We start from the raw sequence: 17,119 nt of genomic DNA on the forward strand, positions 1-17,119 counted from the left end.
TATGGGAGATGTTGTGAAGGTAGAAATGACGGGACTTGTGAAATGATTTGATGTAGGTGTCTGAGATAGTGAGAGTCCAGGATGACACTAGATTTGTAAGTATAAGAAACTGGGAAGATACACCCTCCACAGTAATTGGAAAGTTAGGAAGAATGGAATATTTGAGAGCAAAAGAAGATAATAGTTTCATTAGATTCAAGATATCTATGGAACAGGCAGTATTGCTTCAATTTATGCCCTAAATACACATGATATACTAAGGTATCACCATTTCTTCATGTAGCATATCACTATAAATATGGTGGTTCTCTTGTCACCAGAGAAGTTCCACTGTTACTTCCTTATAGAAACATTAGAAGACATGCTCCATTTCATATCTCTTTATTGTTATTTCATTTTCATCTATGATTTGCCTTGTTTCTGAAACCAAGATTTGTTTTCTTGTCCATAGGTTTTTCCTTGTTTTTAAAGTGATAGTATTTATAATCTTTAACCAAGGATTTGATAATTGCTGCAAGTTTTGAGATCTTTTGGCTTACTTATTTCAATGGACCTTTATAAAAGTTTAACATCTCCAATAGAGGGACGTGGGCTTTAAATGGGGTCTATGTCTTTATACTTACCACATTTTATTCAATGGCTTCTTTTTATAATATGGTCAGTTTACAGCTATTATAATAATAAGTGATAATATCCTTTCTCCCTAAATTGGTTTTAACCTCAACCTTTTCTCTTGCCAGTAGTTAATATGACTATAAACAGCTTATTCTGAGATGACTCCAAAATGAGCAGTCTTTTTCTTCCATTAAGATAAAATTTCATTTTTTTTGGTGATTTTCCTCAGTATTCACCATGTTCAGTGTCTTCTTTTTCTCTCCATGAAGAAATTATTCGTGATAACAAATGTAGACATTTCTGAAGAAACTGTAAGTGCCTTTCATTTCTTAGCCTCAACTCACATTTTCAAACATTTTTACCATCATCTGCTATATTAATTTTTGCAATACTGAGTACGAGAGATATAGTGGCTTAGTTTGGATATTATTTTTCCAAATTCTTCCTTCAGTTTTTCTTTTTTTGTTGTTGTTTTCTCTAGCAGATATCATATAATTTGTAATGATCTTCATGGCAGTCTTCTTGGTTATGTTTATCATAAATCCTCAAGGGAAAGATGATATGCTGCCATTGAGCACATGTTGAGAACACCTTGGTCATTTCTTTTATTGGCCTCTCAAAGGAGAACCATTTACTTATAATTTCTTTAAGTTTTTGGGTTTCAGTTATAATATGAATGTCAACAAAGATATGGCCAGATATGTCTAATAATCCATAGACTTATTGATTATACAAAAATTTTAATTGTTTAAATAGTGTAATTTTTAGTGTTCTTTACCTACTCTTAGGTTAATATCACTGTGAGAATGGAAAGGGGTCATGCAGCCATTTTGTATTTTCATCTATTTTGTGGTATTTAATAGACAGAGAATTCACCATCATCTTATAGACAACTTACTAGTGATGAGTCTCTATTTATTTAAGCTGGTCCTCACTAGAACAGTATTCAAATGCCTTTTCAACTTATTTGAATTGGTCAGAGCTCCCTCTCCACTGGAATCACCATTGAAAACCCTGTCTCACTTCCATACCATAAAATGTATCATATCAGTATAGAACACTGATGGAAAATTCTAGTCATAGATTCCAGAAAAAAAAATTTTTTTTGATGGGTGGGGTGATTGCATTCATCTGATATAGGTCAAAATTCTATCTCAATGAATTTGCTCTTTACTATCGTCTTCAATGAGATTTTGTGCCATGCAGCATAAAAGTAGTATTCTTAGCAAGTTTGGTTTTGTCACTAATCCCCTTGTGACCAAATAGAGCTCTGTATGTCTTTTGCATACATTGACCTCATCCTTATATATTCAAAACTTAATACAGTCTAAGCATTGCATGGAATGGATAGGATCAGGAAAAGTCAACTGCACAAGGCAGCTGGAAGCTAATCATTATAATCAAAGAGACTACTAGAGTACAGACTTGGCTGGTGATATTGCGAATAGAGAAGAAATATTGAGAGAGAATAAACAAAAAGTTTTTTTTTAATTAGTTGTATATCAGTAGAGGTAAGAGTTTAAGATGAATCCAAAGATTCCAAAGCATTGGAGAAATTATGGTATCACTGCTATAAATGGGAATGATAGGAAAGTTCTAGTATAGTAGAAAAGGTTTTTGTTTTTAATTTGAGATGATAAACATCATAATGGATATGATCTGGCATCTCTATATATGGACCTCAACCTTGATCAAGAGTTCTAAACTACAGATATTGGGCACCATTAGTGTGTACATAGGAGTTCAAGCTATGAGAATGGATTTACAACTCTTCCTAAAATGAATATATTTAAAAGCATTTAAATGGTTTCAGTAATCTGATGTTTTCATTGTATTGAATAAGCAAGATAAAAATACCTGGCACATAGTTGGCACTTAATAAATGTTTACTGACATCATCATCATCAACATAATAATAATAATTTTGAAAAAAAACTTATATTAAGACCTAAAAATGGGTAAATTCTTTTTTTTATCATCTTTATTTGTAATGCATACTTTCAATAGTTTAAGAAAAGTAGGAATAATATAATGTGGCATTTTTTTCATGGCACTTATAAAGGATGGATTACTCAGCATTGCATCTGGTCTAGGAAACTAAGTGTAATAAAGCCTGGTCCAAAAAATTTACAGTGCTAGTTTATGTACATGAAATTAGAATACAGATTGCTAAAAATATACAGTGGTATATTAGATAATTCATATTTTGACTTATTTATTTAGCATCTCTGTTGATTCTGCAGATTTTGCCTATGACAAACTGTCAATGCAACTCTTGCATTAAGAGACATGTATTTTTCATGATATTGTTTCATATGGCATTATGTTGGCTACCAGTACTTTCAAGTAATCAAACTATGTTGAATAGAGTCATAAACTAAAAAGCAGCAATAATTTACTTTCATTCTAAGCTTTTCACTCTGTCACATAGATATTCTTTACAGTCATTGTGGACAATACAGTACAGTACAGTATTTATAATTTGATGAATTGAAAGTAAGAATTACAGTTGTTCTTTAGGCTTAGCAGGTAAAAATTATATGTAATAATGAGTAGAATTATCACAATAAAGTAGGCATTATACCAAAATTATGCTAGTCCTACACTATATTTTAAGATCTAAGAGCACTGTATTTTTGAGTGTTTTGGGTTTTTTTTGAGTGAGTGTTGCATTTTGTCTTTTAAATGTTAGCTTGTTTTAAGAACTCACCTTAGCCATGAACTATTGAAACATTGCAACCACTCCAGATAGATGGTCTGGGTCCGAGTTATTCATTCACAAATAGCCAATTAGTTAGTTACAGAATGCCCTCATTGTGTTTTTATTGGGGGAAAGAAGCAAGATTTTTCCATAGAATACAAATTATTATTATTTCAGATGTTAGAATACAGAGATTCTGGCTCAGGGCAACTTTGGATTAAGTCTAAAAAGGAAAGTAATATTACATTAAGTTTTTGACTTATTAGAATCCATATTAATGCTTTATTTAGGAAAAAATTATTGTAAAGTGCCTGTTCCTGTTTTGACTTGAGCCTAGAATGAGTCCTTAGAATCTATTATGCCTCAGAAGCCTACACTTAATTCACTATATGGTGATCTAAATGGCAACATGAGTTAATTTCATTCATGTCACAATTTCTAGTGATGGGAAAATAATGCATTGCTGACAGTAACCATGGCCACAAGCCATTAATTCTAATGGAAATAATGGCCTATGTTACTATAACCCAGTGCAAAATTTCACAACGGGTATGAACTGCACAGATATCAGCAATGTATTTGTCTAATTTCAATAAATGTGCAACTATGTTGTTTTGGTATTTGTTTTGTGAAGTTATATTAAAGAAATGTGGCACCTTCTTGAAATTTGGTAAATAGAAAGAAAAAAATAGCACTTACAATAAATCTAACTTATAACCATACAAAGAGGATTTAGAAGTTGTCAGAAAACTGTATTTCAAAGGAGAAATTAACTTTTGCTGAATACAAAAAATGTATTTGACTTGTGTTTATTGTGAAAGTACATTGTTTTCCTTTCCTAAGCCTTTAAATTCAAAGAAAAATAGAAACAATTACTTGATATCATCATGGTTAAGCTATCAGAATTGTGAAATTATTTTCTCCATAAATATTTTAAAAGGTACTCTGCAATTTCACATACATACATTAATTTCTAAACATAGTATCATAAAATCTAAAGGGAACAAAAGAGATTGCTTGATTTCTAGTGCCCCATAAGTCTTTGCTAGTTCTTTATGTCACCTTTCTAATATCACTGCTTTCTAGTCTTCTTAGTCACTTGGGAAAAGCATCTTGAACATTTTCAGGGATTCCTTCTTAATTGGAAGAACTCACTTTACTGCTGATACTAGTGGTACTCTAGAAAGTTAAGAAAAATGTTAACATACCTTCTTGAGTCCCTAGGTTAGGAGGAGGTTGTGACTAAGGATCCTGGTGAGTATTGGATTCATTAGAAGTCTGAAAATGTTTTTTTTTTTTGAAAATAGGTAAAAGCAATAAAACATCCAAAATGTAAAACATCAATGGTAAAACAAATAAAAAGTTCATTTAAATTGCAATTAATGTCTATTAGGAAAAAGAGAAAAGCTTGCCATTTCCTAGATTCATATATCGCTTAAATTCAATTCATTTCTGTTCTCTTCCATTCTATTCTTATAACACTAAGGAAAGTGAGGTGGGAAAACCCCCTGCTGTTGTGTTGTTTTGAACATTCAGACCTAGTAGTAGTAAAAATAGAATCTGTTTGTTGCTTTAATTCATAGGGAGTTTTGAAAAATAACCTTTTCATACAATAGCAAGTAATAAATGTGTTTATCACAAACTCTAAATGTGACTAATACTGGTCATATAAAGCTCCTGTGAAATTGATCAGCATAAGAATGATTAATACTGTGACACAAAATGAGCCACATACAATGAGCTATGCAAGGTCACAAGTTGATTATTTTTACAAATGACTTTATGCAATATTTTTTTTCACCAAATTACCTATAGTTCTTAAGGTTTTTCCTTCCTTCCTTCCTTCCTTCCTTCCTTCCTTCCTTCCTTCCTTCCTTCCTTCCTTCCTTTTCCCCTTCCTTCCTCCCTTTCTTCCTTCCTTTCTTCTGGTCACTTCAATGAGAAAGAAAGAAATGTCTAGGAGATTCAGGGTTAATGATTTTAAACAATTTGTCTCTTCTTTGATTGTCTGATTCCTAAAAGTGCATCTGAGTAGGATAAGAATGTAAAAAGGGTCTCAGACACTTGAAACTTACTAATGTGTGACCTTATGCAAGTCACTCAACCCTGATTGCTTCACCAAAAAGCAAAAAAAAAAAAAAAATAGAAGGGGGGCAGCTAGATGGCACAGTGGATAGAGCATGGACCCTGGATTCAGGAAGATCTGAGTTCAAATCTGGCCTCAGACACTTGATACTTACTAGCTGTGTAACCCTGGGCAAGTCACTTAACCCTGATTTCTTCAGAAAAAACAAAACAAAAAAAAAAGAAAAAATTACTTCTCAAGGGGCATCTAGGTAGTGCAGTGGATAGAGCATGGGCCCTGGATTCAAGAAGATCTGAGTTCAAATCTGGCCTCAGACACTTGATACTTACTGGCTGTGTGACCCTGGGCAAGTTACTTCACCCTATTGCCTCGCAAAAAATAAATAAATAAAAATACAAAAAGAATATAAAAAGAACTAAGTTGAAGGAAGATTTTTGCAGATGTTTGAAGATTGGACGAGAGAAAGGAGAAATTGGAAGTAGGAAGAACAATTAGGACGCTATTGCAAAAAGTTCAGTTGAAAAATTATAGAGACCTGAATTACATAGTGGCTGTATGAAGGGGTTAGGTGATTATAGTTATAGGACTGCTAGGTGGCACAGTGGATAGAGACCCGGCCTTGGAGTCAGGAAGATTTGTCTTCCTGAGTTCAAAATCTGGCTCAGACACTGACTAGGTGTGCTGGGCAAGTCATTTAACCCTGCTTGCCTCAGTTTCCTCATCTGCAACATAAGCTGGAGAAGGAGATGGCAAACCACACCAGTATTATTGCCAAGAATACTTCAAGTGGGTCATAAACAGTCAGACACAACTGAAATGATTGGACAACAAATGCAATAATTATACCTAAAAATATACATGCATTTATGCCACAATGTTTCTATTAATAATTACATATATATATGTATTACTATATTGAAATAAGTGAAATTGTGAAAAAATGAATTTTTTGAAAAATAGAGGCTTTTTTCACTTAATGTATATAATGAAAATAATCTTTAAATCTATGAAAAAACATTGACAATACTTCTTAATATATTTAATTATGTGTATAATACTTTCAAAATGAGAAGCTATACTAATATTTATTTTGTGTGACATTTAATTTTTAAATGTAACTGGAATACTTTGATGTTTTTTTCTGGATCTGTGACCTCAGTGTTTTGTGCATTCTTTTCCCTATTGCAAATAGTAATGCCTTCATACTTTCTTGTGGAGTTCTAAGCCATAAATTCTCCATAATGGATCCATCCAATACACTAGATGCTCCCCTTTGGTTCTTTTAGGGTCTCATTGGTACTAAAGGTCCTGAAGTAGATGTAGAAATCACATAACTGAGAACATCATGGAATTATGAGGACAGGGTATTGGAAAAGTCATCAACATATTTATAGTTACAAAGATGATCAGTAGAGATTGAGAAGGAAAAAAACAAAACAAAACAAAATGAAACACCATGAGCCAGGTCCTGGGAAAGAAAGAACATCCTAGATGTTGGTTACTCACTAGGATAGGAATGATGAGAAGGTGGCATAATAATATAGTACAACATGGTACAAGTTTCAAATGATTAAATGCTGACTGGTAGTTGTCCAATAATGTCCAACAACAAGTAATATGTGAGCTCCTTTTTTTAGTCCTTTGAATATAAATGGGATGAATGTAGGGATGGCAGGAAGCGTGGTTACCACTGTAGAGATCTGTCAGGGATTTGATGTTCTCAGTGGAAAGTTAGCTTTTAGTTCAATGATCTGTGACTGTGTTCTGACAAATTTTCTCCTTCCCCACCTCTGATAAGGAAGGGTTCAGTATCATCAGAATTAAATATGATTAGGTTAAATACCTCATGATTTTTTGAAAGGTTTTTGACACTTGTTGCAGTTGGAAAATTTTCTTTGTCACATAACCCACAAATGACTGATTGAACATTGACTAGGTTTTGAAGTAGCTATGCTGTATGAGACCCACGTCCAATTTATCACCCACTAAATATATTTCATGTATTAAGGTATATATGTTGTCATAGTACAAGCCAAGTAACCATGTTCACCCAATAGAATAATCTTAAACATTAAACCTTTGAGATATTTTGGAGGGTTGGGGTGAGGGAGGAAGGCCCTTAGTAAAATAATGTTTAAAACTCTAAGATTTTTGTTATATTATTATACTCTACATTTTCTGCATTTCATTAAATCCAGAGATGTTTATTTCTTGCCTTTATGAAATAGAGAGATGGATACAATGAATCACTCTTTCTTAAAAGTCTTTCCCAGGGTAAGCATAGACTTTTTGTCTCAGCTTTGTACTTCTTTGGCAGTGACGTGTTCTCATCTAAAAATAAAATTATAAGAACTAAGAAATAATATTTTCTTTAATTAGCTGCTTCCTCTTGGGGTTTTTAGAAGAGGGGTTATGACTTGACTAAGATCTTTCCCATCTGTTCCTATTTGTTTGCTTTTATTTTGACTTCCTCTTATTGGCTTTTCAAACACCACATGGATTATGTCCATTTGGTTGTCACTCCTTGGTCTTACATTGCCTGACTGAGATGCCATGTGGAAGAAAGGTTAGAAGTATGCCACACTTCATGTTAATCCCATATTTTTGAAATGAATAACTTCTCATTCTATCACTTAAAAATTTCTTTACCTGATGCTTTTTATCAACGCTGGCCTGGAGATCCTGTAAACAATCCAACCTGTACAAACTGTTCTTTGAAAGCAACCCATTTCATGACATTATAGGTGGCTAGGAGTAGGTTTTGAAAAATGAGATGCCATTTTTAATAAAGCAGCTTTGTAATGGGAAATGCAATCTATTAAGGCCATTGTATAAACCCCACAAAAGAGACTGCTATGGAGTTCTTTGGGGCAATGAGATCCAAGACAGGGGCAGAGTATGGATTTATGTATGTTTGTAATACATCCTCCCTGCGAGACACACACACACACACACACACACACACACACACACACACATTTACTTTTCAGGGATTTTGCATACCTTTTAAACAAAGGAAAAATTGCATTCTTTATCAACATTACTCCAAATAAGAAACCTTAAGTTGTTCTAGTCTGAAAGTTATTTTAGAATGTGATTTTTATATACTTCCTTTGATAGCAAACAAACATTTCATTTTTTCTAGTGTTTTCAATGTAACTTATTAAGCTATTTAGCACTCTAGTTATTGTGTCCCAGATAAAAGCTATTGTGTTGTGCTTACCTGTATATATTGGATATTTCCTGAACCTACATATTGTGTATTTGAGAGAAAGATGAATAGAACATTACAAGTAATTATGAGTGGGAAGCCAAAATGAAGGCAGTGAAGTAGCTCACTCCCTTATCTCCCTCTATAGTCCCCCCATCCCCTTAAAATAAAAACAAAAAACCTTCACTGGCTAGAACATTGATGTTTTCTAGGTAAACATATGTAATTTGAACAATACTTTCTAAACTACGGTTAAGTTTTTCTGCTCTTCATTTTAGCCACGTTACCAGTTGAGAAAAAAATAATCTGAAATATAGACTTTGTTTTTTCAAAGCTTTTAATGCTTAGATGTATCTTTCAACTTAAAAATAGAAAGTTGTGCTCTATTTTAATAATCTATTTTTTTGAATATTCCTTTAGTTTAAAACAAAATTCACTAGATATAATAATAATAAAAAATTAGGCAAGTTAAGAACCAGGCATGCATAATCTGTTTAGTGATCTAAATTTTTCCCCACATGCTGAATTATAGCTCCAAGCGTCAAGTCAAAACCAACTTCTAAACTATTAGGAATTTGTAATTTAAACTGTTTCACTCAACCCCTACTCCCAAATGCTTTTAATTAGAGATGACTTTTTAATTAAGTACTCCCATACACAAAGTTTAACTTGATGATTTTCCTATCATACCAACCTCTGGTAGAAAGCCAAATAATAGTACTGCCAAGGGAACGGGCTGTTCTTATATTTCAGGCATCAAGGAACTCTGTTTTATAATTCATGACCTTTTCTTATTCCATTAGGACCACATGACCTAAAGAATGTCACTGCCACCACGTGGATCACATAGAGTTAGGATTTGCAAGGTGGACAGTTTGAACATGGCGTAAGAGATCCAGCTGCCCACTTGCGGCCTCTGAAAGTCAATGCACCCCCTAAAAATTGGTCCAGTTGTTTAGTTATTTGCTCTCAACAAATTAGAGGTGAATAAAACAGTTCCACTGCAGCTCTGGCTCAACGCAACTTTTTCCCCCATGACCAGTGTAAACATAATCAGATTATAAAGCAAAGAAATTGGTTTTGGGAGTGAGTGAGTGAGTGTGTGTGTGTGTGTGTGTGTGTGTGTGTGTGTGTGTGTGTGTACCTGTGCACGTGTCATGGTGGGGGGAGAGAAAGAGAGAAGGAGATTTCAGTGAAGAATACAATGTGAAGTATAGCCCTTAAAAGAAAAAAAAAAAGAAAAAGAAAACCTTAGAATTCCCAGATACAAATAACAGACCTTTGAATTATGATCCCCCAGCCATGGAAATGCTCAAGTCATTCCAGTGGCAATTTCTGGGCGTGCGGCTTGTTTTGACAGTGCCTTCATTGTGCCCCCATGACTTCTGTAGCTGTTTGAAGAGTAGGGGAAGGAGAAGGTATTGGATCTGTTATTATATAAAATAAAAACCTGGAACAGTTTGAATTATGGACCTATAATTCCTTTCCAGGGCTTTTGCCACTAGCCTTTCACTCTTGTGGTTTGTCATCAGAACCCTGAGATAGAAGTATAGTGCTATAATTCAGTTGCCTGTTGTTAGCTCTCTGTGTATGTCTATATGATGCTATATACTATAGGTCCCTGGACCAATATAACTCTTTGAGAAAAATATAAAGCTAGTTAAAGCTTCTTTTCTTTCTATAACCATTGAAGTTTCCAGGAGCATGTTTTGATATGGCTGAGGAAATAGTAGGGTAGAATTGCTTTTAATGTTTGATTTCGTACAAACGGCCAGAGGTAGTTCTTTTTTTTTCTGCTTTTTTTTTCCCCTGCCCACAACAGACCTTTTACAAGATTAGGGTAGATAGTATTCAACTGCAGAAAACCTCTGAGATCTAAGTATAACTTAATTATGAAGGTTCCTTAACTATACCAACTGTGGCAGGTGGGCTGTGTTTATAGCTGACATCTTTAATGTTTGATACATTTGTCCATCTGTTAGACACATTAGTCAAGTTAATATATGACATATCTATATTAAAAAGGACCTGATAACTGTATCAGATATGTAATTCATATAGAGTATTTAAATAACTTCAAAGTGTTCTTTGTTTATGAGCTAGTTATGATGCATATAATTAAAAAAACTTTATTTTTGTTATCTATTTAATATCATTACAGAAGTAGGTTTAAGTTTTGTTTATATGAATTTTTAAGAAATTCCAAAGAGAATATCAAGTATCTAAATATTTTATTTGGTTTTCTCTTCTGCGTGCTTAAAAGTTGAGACAAAAATTTAAACGATTTAAGGGAAGAATTCAAGGAAAGCTAGTGCCACAAAAAATGTGTATAAAATATGGAGTTAATAGAATAATGTAGCCTCAAATCACTTTTTGACTACATTAATGTTTTGGTGAAGGAGCTTTGTATTTACTAATACACAGTCAAGATCACTTATATGTGAAAATAAATCCTATGTAACTTCTTTTGGAAGTTCTAATTTTTGATATACTTACTGTCTCATTCTACATGTGAATGAGAGACATGTAGATTTCACATTTTAGCCAATGAAAAATAAAGTCATCATCCTGTATTACCTGGATTCTTTTGGCTTCTTAAATGCATACTTTAATGAATTACTTTTCATCTATTCATTGCTTTCTTTTTCCTTAGATTTGCTCAACCATTGCAGATGCTTCATGCATCACAGAAGAATAAAAAAGGTCTTTTTACAAAAGTCCTTGCTTAATTTCTTTTTTGTCCCTCTTCAATGCACTTACAATTCAAAGAGCAACAGAGACCACTGATTTGGTGCCATGAATAAGCTTTTGCTATATATCTCTATAGACAATGGAAAGAATTCTACTTTAAAATGATCTGAATGTAGAGGATGATGGGAAGATTGAAAAAAATACATACGATAGAAAAACAAATATAGTGATTTTTTAAAGATGCTGATCTAGATAAGGAAAGAAAATTGTATTACTGGTTAGACTTGAAGGTAGAAAGAAATCGAGAGAAGTGTTAGAATCAATCAATAAGAAGAAGAAAGGGAAAAAAAAGTTTTCTAAAAATTAAAAAAAAAGGTTAGGTTATAATGATGTTTTTATATATATATATATGTATATATATTCTCTCTCCAAATGTATAAATATTTAGCCTGATTGACAGACACCGATATATACATATATACCTACATAAACATCCTGATACTTTTTTTTTCATTCTTTTGGTTGATATTTAAGCTACCCTGAAAATAAATAGTAGATTAAAGTTATTTGCTGAAAGTTTATCTAGTTGAGAGTAAGAATATGAAAAACTGAAATGTAACCAGCTTATTTTTGTAATATTAAATTGACTTTCCTTCTAAAATATATTTTAATTAAAGTAATAACTTGGAAAGAAGTCAATATTAATACATGGTGAAAGATAGAATTAGATAAACAGAATTTCTTACCCATAGGTCAGTCAAGGCAGACACAAAAGAACAATTTAGGCCATCACCTGAAAAATAGCAACCATTGGTGTGCAACTAATGAAAGAATGGGTATAAATGTTTAAAAAGTAGAAACCAGCTTCCAGGTTTACATATCATCCAAACCATGGTGATGAGCTTCTTCAGTGGTCCAAAAGATCTGTGATTTCATTGGTATGGCTTCCTTCTAGACCAGTGTAGTCACAACTATGCCACACCTTAATAGTTAACTCTTCATAGATGGTTGTCCCCTCCCCCAATCATTAACTTTTAGCCCTTTCAGTTTGCTGGGATTTACCAGATTTTGTGCTCTGTTAGAATAGACTTTTAGAAGCCAAAATCAACCCCATGCTGTGGTGAAACATTAGAACAGAGTTTTATTAAAATTGTGCCATAAGTTGTTTTTAATTAATGCTGACTTACAAGATAGGTCTTGTGTTTGTACAGTATCCTAGTAATTATGGGTGGGCCCTAGTCAATGCTGAGGAAAGTGACAAACTAAAGACAGTGTAATAATGATAAAAGAGGATATTAAACTTCCCTCCTGATCTGATTAGTGAGTTCCCTCTAATTTTTTTTAAATATTCTATCTTTAATAATGTGTTTTTTTCCATGCCATGTTTTTAGTCAAATAATACAATTCAATCCTAAATTTCTACGTTGTGTTACTATTACTGTCTGGAATATAATTTCTTTTGAAAGTCTATTGATTTCCATTGAAAGGCAGTATCACTATTACATTGTTAAGGGAACACAAAACAAAAAATACCTGACCTTTTTCTTGTGGTCATTTTCCACTTTTATAATTAGTCTTGGTAATACTTGCTTTTAAAATTGACATAACTCTAAGACATTTTGACTTTTCGAAATAATTGAATTCAAGTTAGATAAATTCTTATCATTATAGGTAAATGTGATGGCTATTATATAGAGAAATAATATTACACAGTGGATAGAGAGCTGGCTTTGGAGTTGGGAAGATGTGAGTTCAAATCCTTCCTCTGACACATACATAACTAGATGACCCTGAGTGAATTAATAATCTTTCAGTGCTCTAACCAACTATTGAAGAGTACAACTTGCCTAGTAGATGCATTGATAGAAAGAGTTTCTTCATTGGAAGTTCCTTATCACAATAATACCATAGAGATCTGGTCTAAGAGTAGGACAATTTCACTCTCTATAAAATGTTAAAATGTACTGAGGGAACTAGATGTTTGTATTGCCAAGTCCTTATTTTCTGTGGTTTTTTCAAAGGACAGGCTCCCTTCATTGTTTGTTTCTCAATTGAGCATTTAAAAATGAGTGAAGTGTTTGGACATTAACAGAGTAATTTGGGGGGAAAGGTTGCAATTCACTGATAGTAATGAAATAGGCTAACTGGAATTCGTAGAAAATACCTACACATGTGTACAATGGTGACCTTAATGTATCTTTAGCAATGGCAGCTGAAGTGTAAGGTGGGACTCTATCACCTTTCGTGATAGAGATATCCTGATACATGCAGGAAAAATTTGGTTCTGCAAGCAAAGAAGGAGTAATTACCATTCAACAGCAATTAATGAAGTTTGCATATCAGTAAAATACACAAGAAAACACTGTTTTCTTTGTGTCCTGGCACTGGTACAAAGTCAGCACATACTGTAAATTTAGAGGTACTAGAAGGCACACACTTTCCATCTTACAAACCACATGTACTCATTGGTTTCATTTCACGGGTATGTAAAGATGTTATATCACTGACAAATAAAAGATTGAATCAAAAACACCAGCTTTTCATTGGATTAGATGGATTTTGCATGTCTGTGCTTTTTCCTTAAGTACATGCTTTAAGGATTTTTTTTTCCTTTTTTGTTTGTTTGCTTTTAGATGGACGACTTTATTTGAAAACTACTGTCATGTACTGAATCTTCCCATTGAAGAAGCCTGTTCTATGGTAAAGAACTTTGCAGTAAGACATTCACCATTGGGAAGTACAGAAAAAACAAAATACTTTCACAAGGGACTTCCTCATCTTTGTGTATCAATGTTCTTCAAAAGTTTAAAGCATTCTACCGAAATTTCCTTCATTGTTTCTCGCTAGTGGCTCAAGCTAGAGACCCTGAGAATGTTTGTAAATGTGCAAGTATCCTTCTTACAATTAATTACTGCAACTTTGCTGCTGGACACTTGTATACAGAATCACAGGCAGGCCCAAACAAGGCCTAGCATTGTTTTTTAATGGAATGAAAACATTGTACTCCACTGACAATTCTGTATTTGAGCACATCAAAAGAACCTTCCAGCAGTGACCTCCCAAACTTACAGACTGTTGTTTCCTCCAGAAACCAGCAAGACCATTCTGAAAAGAACCTGTAAGGGGGCATGAGAGGATAACTAAAAAAAATTAAAAAATAAATAAAATAAGTAAATTAAGAATACTATTCTGTTACACTGAATTCCAACCTTACTAATTGGGAGTTTTCTCCTGAAGAAATTTTTTCACGTATTTCCCAAGAGACCAATATACATGGATGCTAAGTAACAGCTAAGTAAAATTTTATGTAAGTAAAAAGAAACACCAAACTGTTTGATTCTTCTCAAGGCCTCTTTTCCTGAAAATAATAGGTAGGGTATTAATTTCTCATTCTCAACTGGTAGGGGTTAATTGGGGGGGAGGGAGATTTTACTTCTTATTCAAACTGTTGGTCACATGTACAGTATATAAACACAAACCACACAAGGAAGGTATTATGTATGCAGTAGAATACTAGAGTTTAGGAAAATGAAATTTTAGAAAATATGTTTTGTCACCCTGTTGGTCAGAAAGACACCATTCTAGTTTTAACGCATGCAGGCATGTAAATATTTGTCCTGGAGTCACAGTATTAATGAATGAGATCTTAAGCGTCTGGTGACATCAGAACTCTATGTCAGCCACTTTGATTTGTAAATTGAACCATGGTTAGTGCCCTCAACAGCACTTTGGAGAATGGATCGTGGCTGAGCTGCAAGTTGAAACACCAGAAATATTTTTATATGTTAATGTCATATTATGTTAATGTTGCTGAAAAACAAAACCTAACAAACACTTGATGTATCAGTCCAATACCACGTAGCGCGGAGTGATAAAGTTGAAGTCTGTTGTGCTACCCACCCTGATTCTGGGGAGAGGTAGTTATGTGTCCTTTTCACTGTCTTTCTGAAAGCTACAGTATGTGTTTTCACTTTTGTGCAGATAACTGGAAATAAGCTGCAACACAGTGCTTCTAGCATAATTAAGTTAGAGTTCTCTTGGTTTTTGCATAATTTGGGGTTATCCCTTTAAAGACTGATTTTCATGAATCAGCACTGTTACTATACTTTTGTGAGTTTACTTTCTTTATCTTTAAAGTTCTGTGCTCATCAAAAATTATTTATTACATGAAAACATATCAAAACAAAAATACCTAACATTTTTTGAAATATAGTTCAATTGGATATTAAAGTTATTTGATCCAAAAAAAATCCAGTATTTTTTAAATTCTAGAGCTGAGCTCATATAATTTTTAGGTCTTCCTTGCAATATTGGTACACATTTCTTTCATGTGGCCCATCACCAATTCACTTCAGCTTTTTTTTTCTTAAGGTAAAAAACAAATTAACAAGTTGTATATACAAGCTCACATTTTAGCTTGCTTAAGAACAGGAGCAATATGTTTTCATTTAAAATATTGTTACTAAGTTCTCTGTAGGAACTTTGTTTTCTAAGCATGTTTGTTCCATTACCCTTCCTGTCCTCTTTGTTGCCTGAGCATGATACCCTATACTCTAGGTTTATTTTTTTTTTTCATATACAGTCTTTAAAGGGTAACAGTTTCAGAATCGGATGGACTTATGGCAAGCTTTCGAATCATAGATATTTGGAAAGAGAAAAAAAAAAGCCTACAGCTGAAAATATGTAGTAGCATCTGGCATTGCTCTGCTCCTTGCATAGAGTCACCTGTAAGTAGGTTTACTAGTTTTTAAATATATTCTTTCCATACTTTTGAGAATGCCTCAGTGTTTGGTTTGACATAAATGGAAATGTTCACGTGGATCAAGGGGGAAAAAACTATCAGTTATATGTTAAGAAAGAAGCTTACTAACATGGTGTAAATATTACAATTCACGAAATGTTACCGTAAGTTAAGGGTTTTTTTTTTTTGTCCCTCTTTAGTTATACAGGTTGATTTGTTTGTTTGTTTTGCATAGATGATGAATAAAATTGTGCTCATGCTATTGTTTATATGCTTTTGTAATCTTAAAGATATTCATGTCTAGTTGTTCTATATTATAACCACATTTGCGCTCTATGCAAGCCCTTGGAACAGAACATACTCATCTTCATGTAGGACCTATGAAAATTGTCTATTTTTATCTATATATTTAAAGTTTTCTAAAAATGAAAAAAGGTTATTACGAATTTTGTTGTACAAAATCTGTACAAAAATCTGTTTTTACATCATAATGCAAGAATTGGAAATTTTTCTATGGTAGCCTAGTTATTTGAGCCTGGTTTCGATGTGAGAACCACGTTTACTGTTATTGTATTTAATTTTCTTTTTCTTTTCAACAATCTGCTAATAAAACTGTCTGAAATCTCTCTGTGACTTTATTTACTGTTCATCTTTATTAAATTTTGTGAAATGTATAACATTGGAGGAATATTTACTTTCTAATGGGAGGCATCTAAAAACAACATAAGTCAGCTCTTTGCAACGTGCAGGGAACAATGCTCAATGATTTTATTTAACATGCAACTGCTTCTATCTCTAATATGAATTACTGTGGTGAAAAACATCATAAAAGCACACTCTGTGGTTATTGTTTAACAAGCAGATTTTCCATGTTTTGTTTCTTGCCAGCTAAGCAAACTGCCCACATCTACATGATTTATTTATGTACATTTCTCAGTTTATGAAGCTGTTATTTGTACCTTTTTCCTTTATATTCTGATATTCCCAGGATTCTTATTTCACAAAGCTTTATGCTGAATAATGTAAAATGGACATGTTGATGGAACAAAACGTATTATTCCCATATCTATAAGA

The 17,119-nt window shown here is 33.2% G+C and overlaps 1 protein-coding gene across 3 annotated transcripts in view; it reads left to right on the top strand.

Moving 5' to 3' along the window:
* The window catches only part of DACH1 (dachshund family transcription factor 1), a 488,469-nt gene extending 471,798 nt beyond the window's left edge, over positions 1-16,671 (top strand). For all 3 annotated transcript variants that reach the window (XM_027844596.1, XM_027844597.1, XM_027844598.1), the window contains one exon: positions 13,938-16,671. In XM_027844596.1, the coding sequence (XP_027700397.1) occupies positions 13,938-13,975 (38 nt within the window). In that variant the 3' untranslated portion in view covers positions 13,976-16,671. The remainder of the gene's footprint in view (positions 1-13,937) is intronic.
* The last annotated feature ends 448 nt before the right edge of the window (positions 16,672-17,119 follow it).

The sequence above is a fragment of the Vombatus ursinus genome, unplaced genomic scaffold (assembly GCF_900497805.2).
Source record: "Vombatus ursinus unplaced genomic scaffold, bare-nosed wombat genome assembly UNPS02014942.1, whole genome shotgun sequence".
Classification (NCBI taxonomy): domain Eukaryota; kingdom Metazoa; phylum Chordata; class Mammalia; order Diprotodontia; family Vombatidae; genus Vombatus; species Vombatus ursinus.